Source organism: Corythoichthys intestinalis, chromosome 4 (assembly GCF_030265065.1).
Source record: "Corythoichthys intestinalis isolate RoL2023-P3 chromosome 4, ASM3026506v1, whole genome shotgun sequence".
Taxonomy (NCBI): Eukaryota; Metazoa; Chordata; class Actinopteri; order Syngnathiformes; family Syngnathidae; genus Corythoichthys; species Corythoichthys intestinalis.
This window is the reverse complement of record NC_080398.1, coordinates 11,718,600-11,740,069: the sequence shown is the minus strand read 5'-3', so window position 1 is coordinate 11,740,069 and position 21,470 is coordinate 11,718,600. Positions and strand designations below refer to the sequence as shown.

Below are 21,470 nucleotides of genomic sequence, written 5' to 3'. Positions count from 1 at the left end.
GGCCAATATCAAATCTGACATTTCTGGGGAAAATGATCGAGAGGTTTGGGTTCGAACAGATCCAGGTTTTGATGATGCAAAAAAAAATTTAAACTCATTTCAGTCCGGATTTTGGTCACAACACGGCACCGAGACCGTGCTGATCAAATTCCTAAATGATATTCGTCGGAATACTGATGCAGGCAAATCATCTGTTCTGCTACTCTTGGATCTAAGTGCTGCATTCGACACTGTTGATCACAGCATACTACTCAGGAGATTGAACCAGTGGGTAGGGCTCACTGACATTGTTCTTCAGTTGTCCACATCTTATTTACATGATAGGGATTTCTTTGTGTCAATTGGAAACCATAAGTCATGGTCCATTCTTGGACCACTCTTATTTAACATCTATATGCTTCCTGTAGCTCAGATCATGTGCTGGAAACTGAGGTGCTCCTCATCGGCTCCAAATCCACTATATCCAAATACCATAGCAATCCCCTCCTGACAACTCGACTGTTTCACCCTCCCCCCAAGTTAAAGACCAAATGTGAAGTAATTTCATAAAATGCCAAACAGGTTCCCAATTAAAGTAATTAAACATTGTTCAACAAATAAAGCATGAAAAAAAATCATTTATATGTTGTATATTTGACAAAATAATCGCGTTTCCGAAGTGTGAGCCTGAAAGGGGACGAACCCGGAAGTGATACGTCACACCAAGAACAGCGATGGCAGCGCTCCGTACGGCCGCAATACAAAGCCCTTCAAACAATGATTCAAACAGCGATATACAGTAAGGGATTGATCGAGCGCAAGTGAGGAGAGGAGGAGGTTGGAATTTTATGTTGGACCTTACATGTATTAGCCAGACGCTAATCAGGATGCAAACAATGTGCCCACCTGACCTGACATGGAATGGGACAAGACCCATCGAGATTACAAGATTGGTAAGATATAGGCTGCTATTATTTTTAAGATTTGAAGATGCAGGCATTTGCACATAATTTTGTTTTTTGTCAGATTACATTGAATCACAAAAATCACTCTTCATGTTCAAGCAGTTAGCCTACTTGGTACTTGAGTATTCAGCAAATATTTTCGGACCCTCTGACAAACGCGGAAGTGTTCGTCAAAACGTCAGCTAAATAAACCCCCTACTATTGCCTGGGATAAAAGAAAAGTTTTGTCGAATCCCCAGTAGTGTTGTGGAATGAACAGTAGAAGCTAGCGACGTTAGCTTTTATTTACCTGACATGTTTCGGCGAACACTTCCACCTTCAGACCCTGTGACGAATGTGGAAGTGTTCGCCAAAACATGTTAGGTAAATAAACCACCTACTATTGCCTGGGATAAAAGAAAAGTTTTGACCAACTTATAAGTGTAGGCAAAATGAACTCAATACAACTATGATCGGGGATTGCCACAAGTTAGCTTTCGGCTAACGTCGCTAGCTTCTACTGTTCATTTCACAACACGATCGGGGTTTTGCCTCGAGTTACTTTTCGGCTAACGTCGCTACCTTCTACTGTTCATTCCACAACAGTTGGCAGCTCTGCTTTGACAAAGTCATCAGTCAGCTATCCAAAAATCACACTTACTTTTTGGCAAATCCTTGATCATAAGCAGACCGGTTGAGGAAGCAGGCATCATCGAAGTGTTTGGAGCAGAGAACACTACTCGATGATGGCGTGAAATTCATTCGCTTCGTGCGAACGAAAGATGTCCATTTACGTGCCCTGCTATCCTTTGGCCACTCAGAGAAGTTTTCTTTAGATTGAGAACAATACATCGCCACACACCGCCGTGGCATCTTTCCGAAAAGCAATGCAAAAATACTGGTCTATGGCGGACTTCCCTCGTAGTTTTCTGTGTGATGTAATTTCTGAAGATTGTCCCCACATGATTATAAATCCCTTAGTCTCCCTGAATGAATGCATTCATCAAATCAATGAATGGATGTGCCAGAATTTTCTCTAGCTAAATGTGGAGAAGACAGGAGTGATCATTTTTGGGCCAAAAAAGGAAAGGTCAACGATAAGCACACCCCTTAGCACAATGTCACTTACTGCTACGAATCAAGTCAGAAATCTTGGTATAATTATTGACTCAGACCTACAATTTGATAGCCATCTAAAGTGTGTTACTAAATCTGCTTATTACCACCTAAAAATATAGCTAGAATTAAGGGGCTTCTGATTCAACAAGACATGGAAAAACCTATGCATGCATTCATTTTCAGTAGATTGGACTATTGCAACGGTATACACTGTATTTACAGGTCTTGATTAAAAAAAAAAAAAAAAAATCAGTCAGGAAGCTGCAGCTAGTACAGAATGCTGCTGCCAGAGTCCTTACAAATACAAGGAAATTGGACCACATTACACCGGTTTTGAAATCGTAACACTGTCTTCCAGTGAGTCAAAGGATAGACTATAAAATACTACTGCTCGTCTACAAAACACTTAATATCCTTGGACCAAAATACATGCTTGATTTGTTGGATCCCTATGAAACATCTAGACCCCTAGGGTCGTCTGGAACCGGTCTCCTATATGTTCCAAGAACAAGAACCAAGCAGGGTGAGACAGCATTTAGTTATTATGCTCCTCACCTCTCGAACAAATTACCTGAAGGTCTGACGTGTGCTAAAACTGTTAGCGCCTTTAAATAAGGGTTCAAAATGCTTTTGTTTATCACAGCATATCCATAACTGTATACACATTTCAAACTTCACCCTATTTGCTTTTTAGTCCTTTTCTGCTTTATTTCCATTTCTGATTTCAATTAAATGTGATTTTCATGTATTTCATGTAATTTCATCTCCTATTTATATTGCCTTTTTTTTTAACGATTTTTCCGACCTTCATGTAATGTAAAGCACTTTGAATTGCCTTGTGTTGAATTGTGCGATACAAATAAATTTGCCTTGCTTTTGGCACTCATGCCAAATACACGCGTGCAGCCTCTTAATTTCAATTTCCTGTTTGCAATTTGTAAGGTAATGAGTAACACCAATGTTGTCAAAACTTGTTAGAGGAGAACATTTTGCAGCGGGTGGGACTTTAATGTGTAATTATGATTAATTAATTACAAAATAGCTGGCGAGCTAAAAATAAAAAAATAAAAAAGCATATTATCCAAACAACATGGAACCTTTAACAACAAAGAACCTGGGTCAGTGTAAAATTTCCTCACCAATTCCATTGATGCACACATCAGAGCAAATTTCATATAGAATCGCTACAAGACTGAAGCCTCAACAAAAAAAATGTGGGTCTGTGTAAATTGCACAAAACTATTGATTCCCCCACAAGTTGTATGTTCCGAATGAGCGTTTTTGTTGAGGGGTATTTCCGGTTCCCATTTTTTTGTTTCAGTGATGTACAGTAAACTATTTTGTGACACATCACCCACAACTCTTTTCCTTTAAAAATACAGCAGTAGAACACTCATAGTCAAAACACACACACACACACACACACACACACACACACACACACCTACGCATACAAACAGAAGTATATTGTCCTTGCTCAGATGATACAAAAACTTACATCAGGCATGTTGATAACAATGAAAGCAAGATAAGGAGGATGGATGCCCAAACACACACTGCGCTGCTCATTTTTGCAGCAATTTTCTTTCTTATGAAAGTAAAGACAAATATAATCAGAAGCCGATGACAAATTTATATGGTATTTACTGGAGCCACAGATAGACAAAGGAATGGTTTTGGAGAAAATATAGAGAAGGGGGATTAGTTCATTTTCTTTGCTGTTGGAAAAATGGAAGTCTCCATGCAAAAACACATGCACATACATGTTCCAATTCTTGTAATTCTAATAAGTGAAAGAACTGTTCTGGAGTTGGTACAAATCTGAGTTTGCCAAGTTTTTTACGGATGGTATTATAAATCAAACAAATTTGAAAAGCACTGTTTATGTGGGACTCTTCTCACAGTGCTCACAGACTAATACTGAATTTGCTTTGGCAGAACAGTAAAAGATAACACCAACTTGAAGAAATACTGGAAGTGTAAATTGTTCCTGCTCATGAGGGCGTTTCAAAGTAAGGTCTCAATTTTATTCCGCAACCCCCACCTTTCACAAGATCGATAGGAGCCCTTTTTTTGAACAGACTTGTGAAAGCATATTGTGCATAATCATGTTTAATTATGACTGAAAATGGGAAAATGTTTATTTTATTTTTTTATAATGTGACCAGGTCAAGTCGTTCATTGTGGGTTACTATGACAACAACTCTTGCTGACGTCTGTCCACAGACTGCAGGCAATTCAATGATAATATATTGGATGCTCATTTGTATTTGCTACGCATGCACGCACATGCATATACATGGAGAAGAACAATTTCTAAACAGTAAAGCCAGGGTTTCAGTTCATTTGATCATGACCGAAATGGAGTGAGGACTAGAATGTGTGACTGTCAGGTAGACTAGCAAACAGGTCCATGTTTGACAGAGCTTCGTTTTGCTTTTACAAGGTTTGATGTTTGAAATAGTTGCACAGCATTTCTTACCATTGGACCGGCTGGGCCGATCTCACCCGTTTCTCCCTTCTCCCCAGCAGCACCCTGCAAACAGTGTTCCACATGTCAGCTGTTTGAATGATAGCAGTCATCGCGACAGATATCAAGGGAGCAAAGAAACAAACATCAGTTTTCTTTCATATAGTTCTCCTCAAACTTGAGTGTGCTTTGGACTGGAGCCTATAAATGTCTGGTAAGATCTTTTTAGACATCTTATGCTGGCATGTGTTTGATAGCATACAACATGTGTATACACACAATGTGATCTATCTGCCCACTTGTGAGAACAGATTTTTCTGACTTTTCTGATCTATTCATGTAAGATCCGTGCAAAAAAATTAAACATTATGCACAGGTACTGGAACCTATATTTTTTGTAAATGTTATGAACAAGCATATCTTACCGGAGGCCCTTGAATAGAGAGCCCACTGGGTCCCTGAGGACCAGGCAGTCCTGGTGGTCCAGCAGACCCAGCCTCTCCAACAGGTCCTGGAGGCCCCTATGAACATATCACAAAAAAAAAAAGCAAAAAAAAATTTTTTTTTAACTGCCGTCAATATTTCTCAAAAGTGCAGATTTCAACCTCTCTCCCAGTCTTTATTTGGCACTGATAGACCACGGAAAAGCAGAGATATGATTGTTTGAATTTCATGATAGGAAATATGTTGTCTTCACTTTAGGGCACTCATGCTCTTTGGGGGTTGATGGTTCATTTCTGTAGATTTATTTTTGTTAGAAGTCAATGATTTTTATTAGAATTGTGCGATAATGACTTTTTAACGAATATCCCGATATTGTCCAACTTCTATATTCCGAAACCGATATCAAACCGCTACCGATATATGCAGTCGTGAACTTAACATAAAGTATTTTGCAGTGTTGTTTTCGTCATCAAAGATGACAACGAAAATATTTCCTCAATGAACACTTTTTTTCATGACAATGACAAGATGCCAACGAGCTAGAAACGTGTTTTGGGAGACTAAAACATAACGATAGAAATGCCAGTTTTCCTCTGACGAGACAAGAATGCAAAAATGCACAATACTTTCTGTCACATGTTCAGAATGTGTGATATTTAATTTGTAGATAGCCTGCGTCTGGTTGAGTCACTCATGACGTGCTCCCCCCCCCGGATCCACCAGTGTCGTCTCCAGTCACTCCAGCTTGCATACACGGTAAGATATTTTCTTATCTTGGCCAGAGACAATATAAAACGGTGCTTTAGCTATCAAAGGTCAGTGCTGAGTGATCACCAGACACTAAATGTAACTCATAGTGTTGGTATTGCATTTGCGTTAGCACTAGGTTAACGCTAACGCATTAGGTTAATGCTAAGGCTAACTGCACGCGTCCTCTTAACCTCTAGGACATCTTTTTTTTTTTTTTTTTTTTAAATACAGTTCATGGCGTCCATGTGGGTATAACTCATTGAAAATAATATACCGTTTTCCTGCCGAGTGTGTATTATCACCAAGTTGGCGTTGTCCTTGTAGAGGCTACAATATGTGCTTGTCTGTCAATGTTCATTTGAAATAGTTGGAAACCTATTTATTTATTTTTCTGAGTAGACAAAATTAGTTTTCATCAACAAAAACTAGACGAAGACAAACACATTTTGTGAGGACTAAAATATGATTGAGAGTAATAAGTGTTATCGTCCAAAAGCCTAAGACGAAAATTAAAAGGGCTGCCAAAAACTACACAGGCATTATGGCTAATTGTATTGTGATGCCCCACTGGATGCTTCAATAATGATAAATGTAACAACTTCAAGGTTTTCCAAATAAATGTTTTGTGAAAAATAAGAGAACCTCTTCAACTGAAGTTATGGAAAGAGTGCCTATAGTGCACCACTATATTTATTGTTGGAGTCAAAATAGTGCAAAAATCAGTTTTTGGATCAAGTGCAAGTGTCCTCAATGTGTGTGTGGGTACACAAACCGACAGATAGCCAACAAATCAGGCTCTACAGAGAAGTCAGACGCTGGAGTAAAGTTGAATTGGCTTTACTGTGGTCATCTTTCTCTTGACAAGAGCACTGATATATTTTTTTGTAAAATTGAAAACAACAAACATTTCAATATTATGAAATAAAGTCACAAATAAAGCAAAGTATACACCATGTGTCAATTTGAAGAGCAACTGGCATTACAGCTAGCAAGTGATGAAACAATGTAACCAAAATAAAACAAAATATACATATTTCCAATATACTACACAACTCTTATGAATATGAAACAAAGGAATATAACTTACAAGTGATTCTTGTATAAGGCACAAACAACATGGTGAGATGGCAAGAACTGCTATGCTACACTGGCTGCAGATGTTAGCTCGTCCATTTAGCTCTCTCTATTGGCAATGAGCCCACGTCGACATATGATAACATCAGCAGAAAGTGCTGGAGCTTTCCAAAACAAATTACATCTAACACCACCAGGACCAGAAATACAGGCAGGCAATAAGTGGACATGACAGCACTGCCATATGTATATTGGCCCAAAACCGATAATGAAAAACTGATGTGGATATTATCTGATATCATTTAAAAATGCTTTTATCGGCTGATATCATTGGCTAGCCGACAATAGCGGACAATTCTAATTTTTATGTATTGTCATGGCGTAAAATGGTCAAATAGGTTATAGTACAATATAATTTCGTTTTAGATCATATTGTTTTTAGAAAAAAAAATATACCATTGTTTAAAACAAATCTAACAATGTAATCAGTTACCTGAGTATTCTCTTCACCAAATACTTTTTTACTTGTACTTAAGTTAATGTTTTGGATGACTACTTTTACTTAAGTAATAATATTTTGAGGTAACGCTACTCTTGAGTAAAATCTTTGGCTACTCTACCCACCTCTGACTGTTGCTTGAATGTACTTTAGAATGATACCATACGCCTGAAAAATAGGCGATAAGCCCCCCCCCCCTTTAAATACATACAGTACAAAATGTAACAAATAAAAAGTAAAAGTATGTAAACCGAAATGAGATCAGATTAGTTCTTTTTTTTTTTCATTCTAAACCAATTATCTTCATATTGCAAATAAATGGGAATATGCTGGTGGTGGCAGGAGGTCAACACAAGCTCTTGAAATAGCATGGCTGAAAATGTCTTTGTGAGAATGCAATTGTGATCTTGCAGGTAAGTATGTGCGCAGCATATGAATGTGCCAGCCGCGTACTGAAATGCATCTCACATAACACACATAAAAATGTCATTTTTCTGCCCATAGTTCATTCTTGGGAATTTCTCAAAAGTCTCCTGGGTGGGCCAGCTCATGTTCATTGCTTGATACTCTTTCCGATAACCATAATATTTTCTTATTGACTTACTGAAAGGCCACCCTGCATGATCGAGTGTTAGGAACAACCCTATCTAAAACACGTTTCCCATATGTCAGACTAAATGACCATGAAGGGAATGGAGGCACGGAACTGGGAACCTCTATCAACAGCTGGACGGTTAGTTACACTTTACCAGACAACAAATATATAAAAAAACACCATATAAAAATCTTCCATGAAATCATGAATATAATGTGTAAAAGTGGTACGCCACTCACTAAATGTTAGGTGGTAAGTACAATCAGTTATGTTCGCCATTTAGACAAATCGCACACATTTTTTGTCTTTTTCCAAGGGATGATTATATTGACATGCCTCGAGAATGAATAGGTGGATGTTTTACAGTATAAGACTCATTGTTTGTGAGCATTTCCCACCCAGTACTATTTCCCCCCAGCACTTCAATAGACAAATAGATGAGCGCTGTTCTGTCCTTGGAGATCAGGCGTGGACCAAACATATGTAGAATGTATAGTCAGCAAGTGCTTGTGAACACTGCTGAGAGATGAAGTGGGTGGTTTTATTGATCCTCCCTTAGTTGTTCCTTATGTGGGGGGCCTTCTCACTGCCTGTAGCATTATAGCTCAACCGCATGAATGCATTGCATTTGTCTCAAAAATAAAAGTCACACCACTTCCTTCATCTAAACCATATTTCATAATAAGCTCTAAATCCGTGGTGCTCAATTAGCGGACCGCGGTCCACGACCGGACCACAGCACACCCCTATGCGGACCCACAGACATACGAAAACACGAAAGAAAAAAAAAACTTTTTTTCAACATACATCATTTGTATGAATTGCCGATTTATCGCTATGCGCAACTATTCTATCGCTAAATTCTGTTTGATTTTTGGTCAAATATCTTACATGTTTTCACTTCTGTTGTCATCGCCTTGACAACGATGCGCTGATTGACTGAGAGAGCCTGTGTGGATGCGCTGATTGGCTGAGAGAGCGTGCACGGATGCGCTGATTGGCTGAGAGAGCGTGCACGGATGCGCTGTTTGGCTGAGAGATCCTGCATGCTACTTACTAGCATGGGCAGCAGTGTCAGCAACCTCAAACACGAGTTGCACTCGGCACTTTGCAATGTGTTTGTACATGCTGTCGTATATTTATTTTTCATTCGAGAGAGTGAGTCACTGTGAGCAAACGTGATTTATTTATTTCCCCGTATTACCCCGGCACTCTCGCTGTATGCGGGCAACGTTCAAGATCACAACGTTAAGCAACGTTCACTTAAACCACACATGCCACCAGTAGAAGCTCCCAAAGTTAAGCAACGTTCACTAACACCACACGTGCCACCAGTAGAAGACCGAATAGAACAAAATGGCATGCTCAAAGTTGACCAAGAGAAGAAAAGTGGACAACGAAAATTGCCTTTTCAATGAAAAATGGAATGACAAACATAAGAAGCCGTTCTCTGATGATGAAATAATAAAAGAGTGTATGAAGTGATGACAGCAGTGTTCAAAGGGAAAGAAAAGGAGAAAATGACAACAAAAATCAAATCTCACTCTCAGATTTATCAACCACAAGATGCACTGAAGTACTGGCTGATGATGTGGGTAAACAGCTTTGTCACCCCCAAATGCCATTTCTCTCATTGAGCAGTGTTTTACAGTTAAAGTTACTGTCAATAATTGTTATGTTTGCACCTTGATGACATAGCTTGTCATGTATGTTCTGAACAAGTGAACATGTACTGTACTACTTGCACGTTTTCTTTTTTGTCCAGCAGTGTTTTACAGTTACAAAATGTACTGTCAATAGTTATTGTTTGCACCTTAATGACAGATCTAGTCAATTATTTAGTATACATGCGTAAACATTGTTCTTGCATGTTTTTTTTTTTTTGTATTTTCATTTTAAGTCAAAAAAATGTTTTGTTAATTTATTTTTATTTAATCAAAATGTCCATTGTATTTATGTTTGGTCCAAAGAAAACCACCATTACCACCTTCGACCTACCTTGCACTTGACCGACATTAACAAATGGACCCATGCTTGTATGAAAAAAATAATTGTGGACCTTCAAGATTTGTATTTCAGGACCCCTGCTCCAAATCAACCAATGCGTAGGAATTTAAAAAAAAAAAAAAAAAAATGCATTCTCTACATTCCAATAGTATGTCTATTCAGCAAATTCTTGCTTAATAATCACAGATTTTAAAGTAATGTATAAGAACTCATTAACTTTGATGTTTTAATATCTCTCTTTTCAGAATGAAGATAAATTTCACAATACCCTAACGAGTAGACTTTTCCTCATTTCTGCAAAAAGCTAATTGAAATCAGTGTCTTTGTGAAACTGGTTATATCCATTTGAAAATGTAATTGGTACTTAAATATACATTTTATTTCCAACATGAAGCTTATTTAATTCTTTTACTATTTCATATTTTTTAAAAATGGATTTAGGGGGACAAACTGTATCATGCTCAAGGGAAGTGTTACATGCGTCTAGCATGGCGGAACAATACAACAAGGATTTTTACTTACCGTCACTCCAGGTTCCCCTCTGTCTCCTCGTGTGCCTCGTATCCCCGGACCACCCTAATACACAGCATGACACAACACAGAATAATCTTTCTGATAAAAAGTACTTATCTGAGAATATAGATGTACACCTTTGTTTGAAAGGAAAATGTAAAACACTTGGACACAAACATTGTTTGTGTGTACATATAGAAAAAAATACTTTATGCCACAAGAATGGTCATACATATAAATTTAACTCATTTTTTGGCACAAACTATAAGTACTACAGTGCAGTAAATGGCATTAAGTTAGGGTGGTGTGCTCAAGGGCCACATTGGAATCTTACAATTGACAGATAAAGCAGATGAATGGCTTGGAAAAAAATGTTAATTAGTCTAATAAAGCTAAATAACATAAGTAAAGGTTAATTCCTGTCTGTAAAAACCCCAATTCCAGTGAAGTATGATTGTTTTTGAATTAGGTGCTATGAAATGTTAACCATGTCAAAAAAATGATAATGACTGCACTAATGCACTTCAAATACAGACTCAAAACCCACCTGTTCAAATTATCATTCGCAGCTGGACCTCTGTTCTCCTACATGCTATGTCTTTTTAATTTCGTGTTACATTTTGCTTTTGATCTGTGTCTTTTATTTGTTCTTCTTGTACAGTGACCTTGGGTGTTCAGAGAGGCGATTTGAAATAAAATGTATTATCATGATTATAAGTATTATTACTCTTAATGTAATTTTATATGAGGAAACCAATTTGCCACTCAAATCTGGCAGTTTAATTCACCATTTCATTGTCATTCCACCCAGAACAATGCATCAGGGAACTTCCATTTTGTCAGCAATTCTGGTTGTGACATCACAACCAGAATTGATGATCATTTGGAGCTTTCTAGTGCTGCGCAAGCTAGTAAATATTGACAGAATGACAGAACAGTCACATGTTAGCAACATAATAGGAACTCCATTCGAGCAGGCTAGCAGACTGCAAAAATCTGCAGCTCATTCTGGGTGTGACATCATGTTCTCGTTGGAGATTTTTTTAGTCGTCCAAGGCAGCTGAGAAATTAAGACACACGGTAACTGGGATCTAATTTCATTATTAAACCTTTTTCTTTACTTTAAAAAAATTTTTTTTAGATGGTTTTGCATCCAAAAGATGGTCCACTATCATTCTAAAGTCACTTGTCGTCATATTTCATTGCACCTTTAAAATATAATAAAAACAGAATACAATGATTTCCAAATACTTCTACCAACCTACCTGCCGTCACTTAAATACACTACAAAGAGAACATATTTAATGCTCGGGTTTTTTATTAGCGATTTTCAGCTTTTCATTTTGAATTAGATGCTTGCTGTACGTTCCAAAAAAAAAAAAAACCTGGGACAAAAGGCAACAATAGAATGGGAAAGTTCAGGATTGCTTAAAGAAATAAATAAAATAAATACATTGATTAATAAATAAATGTTTGGAACATATAGGTGAACAACTGTCTGACTAAACAACCTTGACCATAAAAGTTTTAACAGAATCTGTGACACTGATGGCTAGTTTGATCATTTGCTGCCTTTTCAATTGAATACACATTTGACAGGACTTGCAAATCAGCATATTTTGTTTTCATATAAACTTTACACAAATGACCATCTTCATTGAAAATGCAATTTTTTTTTTAAAACCTATGCTTACTCAATAACACAGGAAAAGGTGTCATTTAAATGCTCTTTACAACTGTATTTAGTTGTAGACACATCTAGAGGTCTCAGCCCAACAAACTGTCATCAAACTACAGCTCCAGCATGTCCCTGGAGCTATAAATTGTTCTACTTGGAAGACATTACTTCCCATAGTAAAAATACCCTCCAACTGCAGATTTATATTTATCCTTTGGCCCACAAAACATGTTCTGTGCTTTATACACTCAGCATCTTACTCATACATCTTTAAAACAGTTTGATTGATTTGATAGGACTCTGGAAAACAAATTAGATCCAGTTTGTATTGTTGATGAAAAACTGGATACAGTATTTCCGTGCTTTTTTAAAATTCTGACTTTTAAGGATGCTCCAGGCTAGACATCATCATTATTGACGGGTTAGCTCGGCCATGCACAGTGCAACTTCTTCAAGTCGTGGGCCGCCCACATCAAGAGGAGCTATTCACAAACACACGTACGCAGCGAACTTACGGTGGATTTCGTTTCAAAAAGTACGAAAGCTGTACCACATACAAACAGGAAGGATTGTCTCAGGAGTGATTTGTTCGAGGATTCGAGGTAATTATTATATTTTTCGTACCATGCATGCATTTTGAAACGTTGTGAAAAAAAAAAATTGAGAAATTTGCCGCTAAGAAATTGGCATCATAGTTCGCAATACAATGGTACCTCTACATAAGAAGTTACCGTATTGGCCCGAATATAAGACGGCCCTGATTATAAGACGACCCCCTCTTTTTCAAGACTCAAGTTTGAAAAAAGATTTTTTGAATACCAAATTAATTTTTATACAGAAAATAAATACAGTACATCTGAAACAAATGATTATAACAATATATTTGAGAGAAAAAGCATGTTTTTTTTTGCCTCATTCAAATCTTAATATCTGAACATTTAAATATGGAAACTAAAGTGCAATCACATTCGTAAATGAATGGCTTCTGGTTTTTGAAATGTAAATAAACCAATCTATTGTGATAAAACAACAAAATTGCAATAACTGCATTAACCATCAAAGTGAAGTCTAACTGTAACTGTAGTCTTGAAACAAATCTGAATAAGGAAAAACATTGCAATAAATAAAATAATGCAAACTGGTTAAACTTGAGAGTAGCTGAGATCCGTCATGACAGAACATCGCTTCAATTACAGCTGGCACTATCTAGCGTCGTGAATGGGTATAATGTCTAGACCGTGAATATAAGACGACCCCCACTTTTTCAGTCTTATTTAGATGCAAAATACACCGTCTTATATTCTGGCCAATACGGTAATTCATTCCAGGACCTTGTTTGTAAGTCGAAATGGTCACATGTCGAGCTGGATTTTCCTATAGGAATACATTATAATTCCATTAATTCGTTCCACAGCCCAAAAACCTACATTAAATCCTTAATAAATACTACTGGTACTATTACAAATGGCAGTTACACAAAGCAAAACAAATAAATTATAAATAAAAAAAACGGAATAATAATATAATAATAATAATTCCTGTAATAATGTAACTAATCGGGTTCTAATGTGGCGAACGTTTTTTGCTGTACCTGAACGCAGAGAGGTGTCAGAGAGAGGAAGAATTTCACTTTTCACTTTAAATGTTTTCTTGAGAACACCGTCAACTTTGTGTTGGATAAGTTGTGAAATAAATGATAAAAACCTGACGAAGCTGGCAATTTCTTTGGCGATGTTACCACAATAATAATTGTCAACTTATAAAGTCTGGCGAACGATGGTCGGACGAGGACCGTGGAGATGCCTTGTTGAGCCAATTCACGGATGTGCACCCCGTGTTCATATTTCTCTATAACTTGCATCTTCATTTAGAAGGTAAGCTTGTTGGTTTCACCACCTGTCCCAATCTTTTTGAAACCTCAGTTAATTTCTCACACAAGAAAATCTGCTGTGCGTTCGTCTGCGGTGCTGTCATGTTGTCGTATTTCGAGCATGTCGTCAGATGTAGAAACAAATGGCGAGTCAAATTTTACGTCGGATATCGAAAAGATCGCGTGACGTATGTCTAGGTACCACTGTATTTACGTAAATTTAAGTAAAATAAATGCTACCTGCCCGGTTTCTTAAGCTTCAAACCAAAAATCTAGACTGTTTTACGTCAATATCTATAAAGAATTCAGGGATTTAAGCATGTATTTACAATGCAGGCCCCCTATTTATCGGCCCTGCGCCCCATGTCCCGTCAATTACATTATGAAGTCTATGGCTCCAGCTTGGATAAAGATATTCCGAAACAAAGTCCACTGTGAGAATTTCTGCGTAGATGCAAACACTTCTGTGCTAATTGCTTTAATTTGCTGCTCATATATTCAAATATAAGATTTATGAATACCAGTTTTATTGATAAACTTTACTAGTTGTTTGTTTGTTTTTTTTGCTAAGGATTGCAATTGAAATCCTTTATAAGACATTTTAATGAACAGCTTAATCTAAGCAGCATTTTATTTTAAAAACGGCAAACCTACAGTATGTACTGTAGTTGTTTTAAACGCACATCAAACAATTCTCTTTGTTTTGAGTGTGGTTTGACAGCAAACTTCAACTCAAAGTAGCATTAAACTGCTTGTAACCTTTTTTGGATGATTTTTTTTCACTATGTGCCAAACTGCTGCTTATAGTGAAGTGAGCTGAATTGAGTTCATTGACCCCATGCAACGATCATATGGTAAGTCAGCTAAGTTTGCATTTCAAAGTCGATAAATCAGCCGACTGATGGCCCGTATCTCAAAAAACTAGAATGTCACTCATTGAAATATGGTCAGTCTATTGTATTTAAAGAAGAAACTGTACATGGTAGACACACATCAAGCATGATGAACATTGCGCTTTCAAAGTAATGAATAAATTTATTCCATCATGGCATTCACTGACTGCCATATTCCGAAGTTACAATGTGATTTAAGTAGTCTATTCAAAGCTGCAGGGCAAAACAAACAGTGAAAGGAGACATAAAGCAGCAGCAAAAAGAGAGTCAGTGTTGGGATGACGAGGACATAAAAGAAAATAATAGGATGGCCCCCAAAGAAAGCATCACAGCTGCATGCTGTGCTGCTGTTGGCTGAAGAATGAAAGTAAAATAAAAATTCATACACAAAAAGGGGTGAAGGAAGGAAAACAAAATGGTAGAAGTTGTGCATTAACATATATATTGGCTATTTGTTACTGGGCTGCTGTATTGTCGCACTACAGGCTTCTTAGTGGGAGGTAATTAGAAAATTAGAACGACAGTGGCAAGTAGACATGTTGATCCCTCAAATGAATGGGTTGCATGGGGAAAGAAATTGTATTAGATCACAATCGTCTGTGATAAATGAAATCACCTCTTAATTACTGTTTCAGACTCGGTGTTGCCGACAGAAACAAATGCAATGATTGAGAGTTTAGAGTTTGGCGCGTTTTAAGTGAATAGCAGAAAACACAGGACATACGGTAATTTGAAAGACAGAGGGGGGCGATAAGCAAAGACTAATTGAAAAATGAGCATCATGTCAAGAAGTTTCAGGCTATAAATGATATTGTTTTTGTGTTACCTAACTGTGTGTTCTTCAATCTCTGAAACACAGTTACTCCATTGCAACTTTCAGAATTGAATAGAAAGTGAGATTGTCTCAAACAAAATATTGATTTTATTTATTTAGACTCTTTCGTTGATGGGTGAATTGTTAAGAACCAAATTCACTAGTCATTTAAAGCCTATCTCTTCACTTTTTGATAACGCTGGCAAATGAGTGAATACGAAATTAGGATCCAAGAACAAATTCTCTGAGGAAAACCAGTTAACCAGAAACATCAATAAATTAGGGTCCAGCAAAAAAAAAAAAGTTCATTAACGAAAATCAATCTTGAATTCGGATCACATGAACAATAATGACTCACGGGAGGTCCGGAAGGTCCTGGCGGTCCCTTGCTTTCTTGAGAACAAGTGCAGGCCTGAGGCATTGAAGGGCAATCCTCCTCAACTCGCTAAATACATAAGACAACCAAAGCAACAGAAAGACTTGATATACTTATTATCTAATTTTTTCACCATTAAAATTGTTTTCCTCTTGTTTGTTCATGAAAGAGACTAATAGCATCATTTTTATATAGTAATTATGCTATTAGGCACCACAACAGTGTACGGTGTAATGTAGGGTGATTGTGATTCTTTCTGCAGTCATTGTGTTGTAGTGTTGTGTTGCGATGAGGTATATCTCCCGTGTGTATACATGAAAACATAATGGAAATAAAAACATCACACAGTATATTCTCTGGGTGCCTATTGCCTGTAATTCAATTTTATAAATGAAATTAGTGCAGGTGCTGTTATTCGCGGGAGCTGCTTCTCCTGTGGCCATCGCCATTCGAACTGATTCCAAGTCGTTTGGATGCAATTTCAGTTTGTTCGTTCAGGTTTTATTGTCACACAATTTGATGACAAGCACAATTACGGCTGTGATCATCTCAAGCTGTGATGCCCACCAAATGACTACATATTCAGAAATGAGGAGCATGAGTGTATGTGTTCTTACCAAAGCTGGCAGTTCACAACACTTATCCCTGCTTGCCCACGATGTACTGCAGATGATATCAAACATCTGGAGTTGAAACTGCAAACACATATCCCTAATGTTAGACTCAGCACATTTTGGCTTATATGGTCAAAGAGACATATTGTACATACATCTAAAGTGATGTGATGAAGGAAGGGGGCAGTTTAGGGTTAATGGTCAGTGATGTGTTAAGTGGATAAAAAGTCCACTTGTCCTCCTTCCTCTTTGAGATAAATATTTTGAGTCTGCACATTAGCACACAGCACACAATATCTCACCACCCACCTAATTCTCTATTTCCTGGGAGACTTCATGTAAGACAGCTAATAATGCTTTTACATGTGCACTTTTTTTTTTTTTTTTTTTTTTAGAAATATTGCAAAAAAACTGAACAAAAAAAAAAAATCTCTACTACTCAGCTTTCAAAACCGAATTGTTTAATACTTTGCTAAACAGCTAAATGTTTCTACTTTCATTATCAAAGTTTCGTTCCCATGATCTAATTAAATTTTAAAGAGGGATGAATTAACTTTAATTGTATACAAATAGTTGGCTCTCTAGAGGGTCGGCCTACACGTTCACGCTTACAATCAAACTAAGAAGTCGTTAGTCGCCTGCTTATGTTTGAAAATGTTTCTTTTCAATGCAGCGGAATGACTTGAGATGACTCATGTCATTCACCGCGCCACTACACACTGTAAATTCACAAGTGCAATTTTGCAGCTCGGTGATAAAATAGTTCTCCCATGAGTGAAAACGCAATCAAATCTGCATGGCAGCTCACTTTGTGGGGTGAGGATATTGTTCAATTAGCCTGTGGTGGCGCAATTCATTAGCAGTTTAGTCGTGGAAGGATCTACTGATCTGGGAGCAGGGGTGGAAAAAGTACCAAGAAAAATTTACTCAAGTAAATTTACTGTTAGATTGATGAAATTTTGCTCAAATCCTACTCAAAGTAAAAGTACAAAGTAGCTCATTTAAAATTTCTGCAAAGAAAAAGTTACTTAGACTAAGCTCATACCGCAGTTCTTAATGCACAATTCCGATTTTTTTGTCATATGTTTTTTTGGTGTGCCCCTTCAGACTGCCTTTGTCTATTGACAAGTATTATGCATGTGCACTAACTACCATCCAACACGGTGCTGATTAAACTAACCCGCAGAAGCATCAGAACAAATAACTACACATGCTGGCTCTACGTCATTCTAGTGGGATCATATTTTGTTCCAAAAAGAGGAGACAAATAATCACTGTTTTGTCTTAAATTCAAAGTTTATATGGATCGATAGAACGCATACACAGTGAGTGCATGACACACACATACGATCACTTTGCCCTACCCGACTCTCGACCATGTACGCAATATTGAAATATTGCTCATTTGGCGCACAGAAACAAAACCGACCATTCTCAGTCTTATCCTTTTTACAAAAAATTGTATTTATTTTTATGACTGGTCAAGCCCGCCTACTGCCTAAAAGCAGAGTTCAAGCTAGGTGTGCCGCTAACGGTAATGCACAGCTCTGTGACCGCCATAACCCCTGCCTCGCTCGCTCTTTGTTGACGTAATTGCTGCAAGAATTACGATTTGGGAGACTTGAGAGTTCCGACCGGAGCCTTATTCTGGAAAAATGTGCACCAGATCGGATTTTGACCACATACGAAAATGACCTACATTTGAATTTGAAATGGTCAACTTCTATGTGACTTGTCCCTTTCAAACCGTCAAGTTAATGCCTCACTCGAGTCAGAAAAAAACCACGAAAAAAATCAGATTTGTGCATGCAATTAAGACCTGGGGTATGAACCTAGCATTAGTTATTTTGTGTCCTACTTTTTGAAAAAAAAAAAGGAACTTTTTTGATTGTAGCCCTGCTATTTAGCAACATTATTTCCCTCTGTAGCAACCAAGGCATTTGTAGCTTTGTAACTCGTAGCTGGTTGCAATTGCAATTAGAGGTGGGAATCTTTGGGCACCTAACGATTCAATTACGATTCAGAGGCTACGAATCGATTATAAATCTATTATTGGTGAAACCCCCAAGCTATGAATTAGTTAGTTAATTAGTTAATTAATTTGCTTCTAATATTTTGTACATTAGTTACAAAAATTGTACAAAAAGCCTCTCAGGCCTAAATAAAAGACTATTTCAGTATCAAGTTAACAGTTCAAAACGCTAAATAAAATACTCAAGTCCCCATTCTGTATCAGCAGCTTTAAACCACATTTAATCAATTTAATGTTGTGACTCAACCGTTAATGTTGTTCTCTCCTGTTATTCCATAATTTCCCTTCTGTCTACTTTGGACATGTGAAAGTTTTAAAACTGTTTTAAAGATAGATTCAAGTCAAGTTTTTGCGGTTGTTTACTAACGTTGGGAAGTCTCATTTCGCATCTAGTTTTCTATACATGTGCTGCTAACGCCGCCAAGTCTGTAATTTCGCATGTAGTTCTTTATACATGTGATACCTACCACAGCATTATGTGGAAGTAGTTTATAGCAGCTGTCGGCAGCAGTCAGGTATTATTGTTTTTTTTATCTAGCGGCATGTGTTGAGCCAGAGCTGTGAGTTGAGCATTGTCATTATCCAGGTAATGACAAGCATGATGTTTACACTGTTGGTCCATTCCTCATTGCGTCCCGAAGGCCGCGCCGACCGTGTTTTAGTTCCGCTTTACTTGACATATTTAAATAATTGGAATTTGGATGTTTGTGAATCGTTGTCAAATCTTCCACGGCTGAATCGCGAATAATCTAAGAATCCGAAATTTCGCACACCTCTAATTGCAATATATTAATATTGTAACGTATCTAAACTTTTACTATTGCGATGTCTATGACCGTGAGGAAGCCCATCCAATCGGCGGCAATGCAGAAGGTCTTTCAAGACATAATAGAGTTTCTACTAGTAATGCCCAAATGGAGCTTCCTAATCCCCTCGAAGCTTTCCTAGAAAATTGGTTCGGCAAAATTGTTCAATGCTCGAGGTTTCATGAGAACAAAACACCACCTGCTTGCCAAAACCTTCATTTTCATTTGAACTATCAGTGACGACCTCTTGACTTGTGTAGTGACAGTCAACGTGGGAAATAATCCATGTAATGTTTTTTTGGTTCTTACTAATGTGGGACAAATGCTCATTAGAGTCTATTAATATTTGACAAACAAACAAAAAAATACAATTTGAGACAGTGTTTAAATAAAACCAGCAGTATACAAGATGTGTTGAGATTTTGAGATGATTTATTATAATTTATGCATTGTTCTCTGATAAAAATGGCACACTGATAAGTCGAAATAGTGACATCGTTTATTCTTATTGATAAGAAAGATATTTTTCAACAGTACTGGCACCCAGCCCGTTTCTGTTTTTTGGATACCATTTAACCAGCTTTGGAAAACATGTTTACATTGAACTGAGGAGGCAGGGGTGCACATGTATCTTAAAGAAAGCTAATACAATGGGGCAAATAGTATTTAGTCAACTACTAATTGTGCAAGTTCTTCCACTTGAAAATATTAGAAAGGCCTGTAATTGTCAACATGGGTAAACCTCAACCATGAGAGACAGAATGTGGAAAAAAAAACAGAAAATCACATTGTTTGATCTTTAAATAATTTATTTGGAAATCATGGTGGAAAATAAGTATTTGGTCAATACCAAAAGTTCATCTCAATACTTTGTTATGTACTCTTTGTTGGCAATAACGGAGGCCAAATGTTTTCTGTAACTCTTCACAAGCTTTTCACACACTGTTGCTGGTATTTTGGCCCATTCCTCCATGCAGATGTCCTCTAGAGCAGTGATGTTTTGGGGCTGTCGTTGGGCAACACGGACTTTCAACTCCCTCCACAGATTTTCTATGGGGTTGAGATGTGGAGACTGGCTAGCCCACTCCATGACCTCGAAATGCTTCTTACAAAGCCACTCCTTTGTTGCCCTGGCTGTGTGTTTGGGATCATTATCATGCTGAAAGACCCAGCCACGTCTCATCTTCAATGCCCTTGCTGATGGAAGGAGATTTTCACTTAAAATCTCTCGATACATGGCCCCATTCATTCTTTCCTTTACACAGATCTGTCGTCCAGATCGCTTTGCAGAAAAACAGCCCCAAAGCATGATGTTTCCACCCCCATGCTTCATAGTGGGTATGGTGTTCGTTGGATGCAATTTAGCATTCTTTCTTCTCCAAAAACGAGAACCTGTGTTTCTAACAAAAAGTTCTATTTTGGTTTCATCTGACCATAACACATTATCCCAGTCCTCTTCTGGATCATCTAAATGCTCTCTAGCAAACCGCAGATGGGCCTGGATGTGTACTTTCTTCAGCAGGGGGACACGTATGGCAGTGCAGGATTTGAGTCCCTGGCGGCGCAATGTGTTACTGATAGTAGCCTGTGCTACTGGGGTCCCAGCTCTCTGTAGGTCATTCATTAGGTCCCCCCGTGTGGTTCTGAGATTTTTGCTCACCGTTCTTGTTATCATTTTGACGCCATGGGGTGAGATCTTGCATGGAGCCCCAGATCGAGGGAGGTTATCAGTGGTCTTGTATGTCTTCCATTTTCTAACAATTGCTCCTACAGTTGATTTCTTTACACCAAGCGTTTTACCTTTTGCAGATTCAGTCTTCCCAGCCTGGTGCAGGTCTACAATTTTGTCTCTGGTGTCCTTCGACAGTTCTTTGGTCTTGGCCATAGTAGAGTTTGGCGTGTGACTGACTGAGTTTGTGGACAGGTGTCTTTTATACCGATATTGAGTTAAAACAGGCGCCATTAATACAGGTAACGAGTGGAGCCTCGTTAG

The 21,470-nt window shown here is 37.7% G+C and overlaps 1 protein-coding gene across 1 annotated transcript in view; it reads right to left on the bottom strand.

Moving 5' to 3' along the window:
* col14a1a (collagen, type XIV, alpha 1a) overlaps positions 1-21,470 on the bottom strand; it is a 219,102-nt gene that overhangs the window by 33,034 nt on the left and 164,598 nt on the right. The window contains exons 35-39 of the mRNA XM_057834300.1: positions 16,643-16,720; positions 16,008-16,094; positions 10,404-10,457; positions 4,938-5,033; positions 4,525-4,578 (exon numbers count right to left, since the gene is read on the bottom strand). Coding sequence (XP_057690283.1) covers positions 4,525-4,578; positions 4,938-5,033; positions 10,404-10,457; positions 16,008-16,094; positions 16,643-16,720 — 369 coding nt within the window. The remainder of the gene's footprint in view (positions 1-4,524; positions 4,579-4,937; positions 5,034-10,403; positions 10,458-16,007; positions 16,095-16,642; positions 16,721-21,470) is intronic.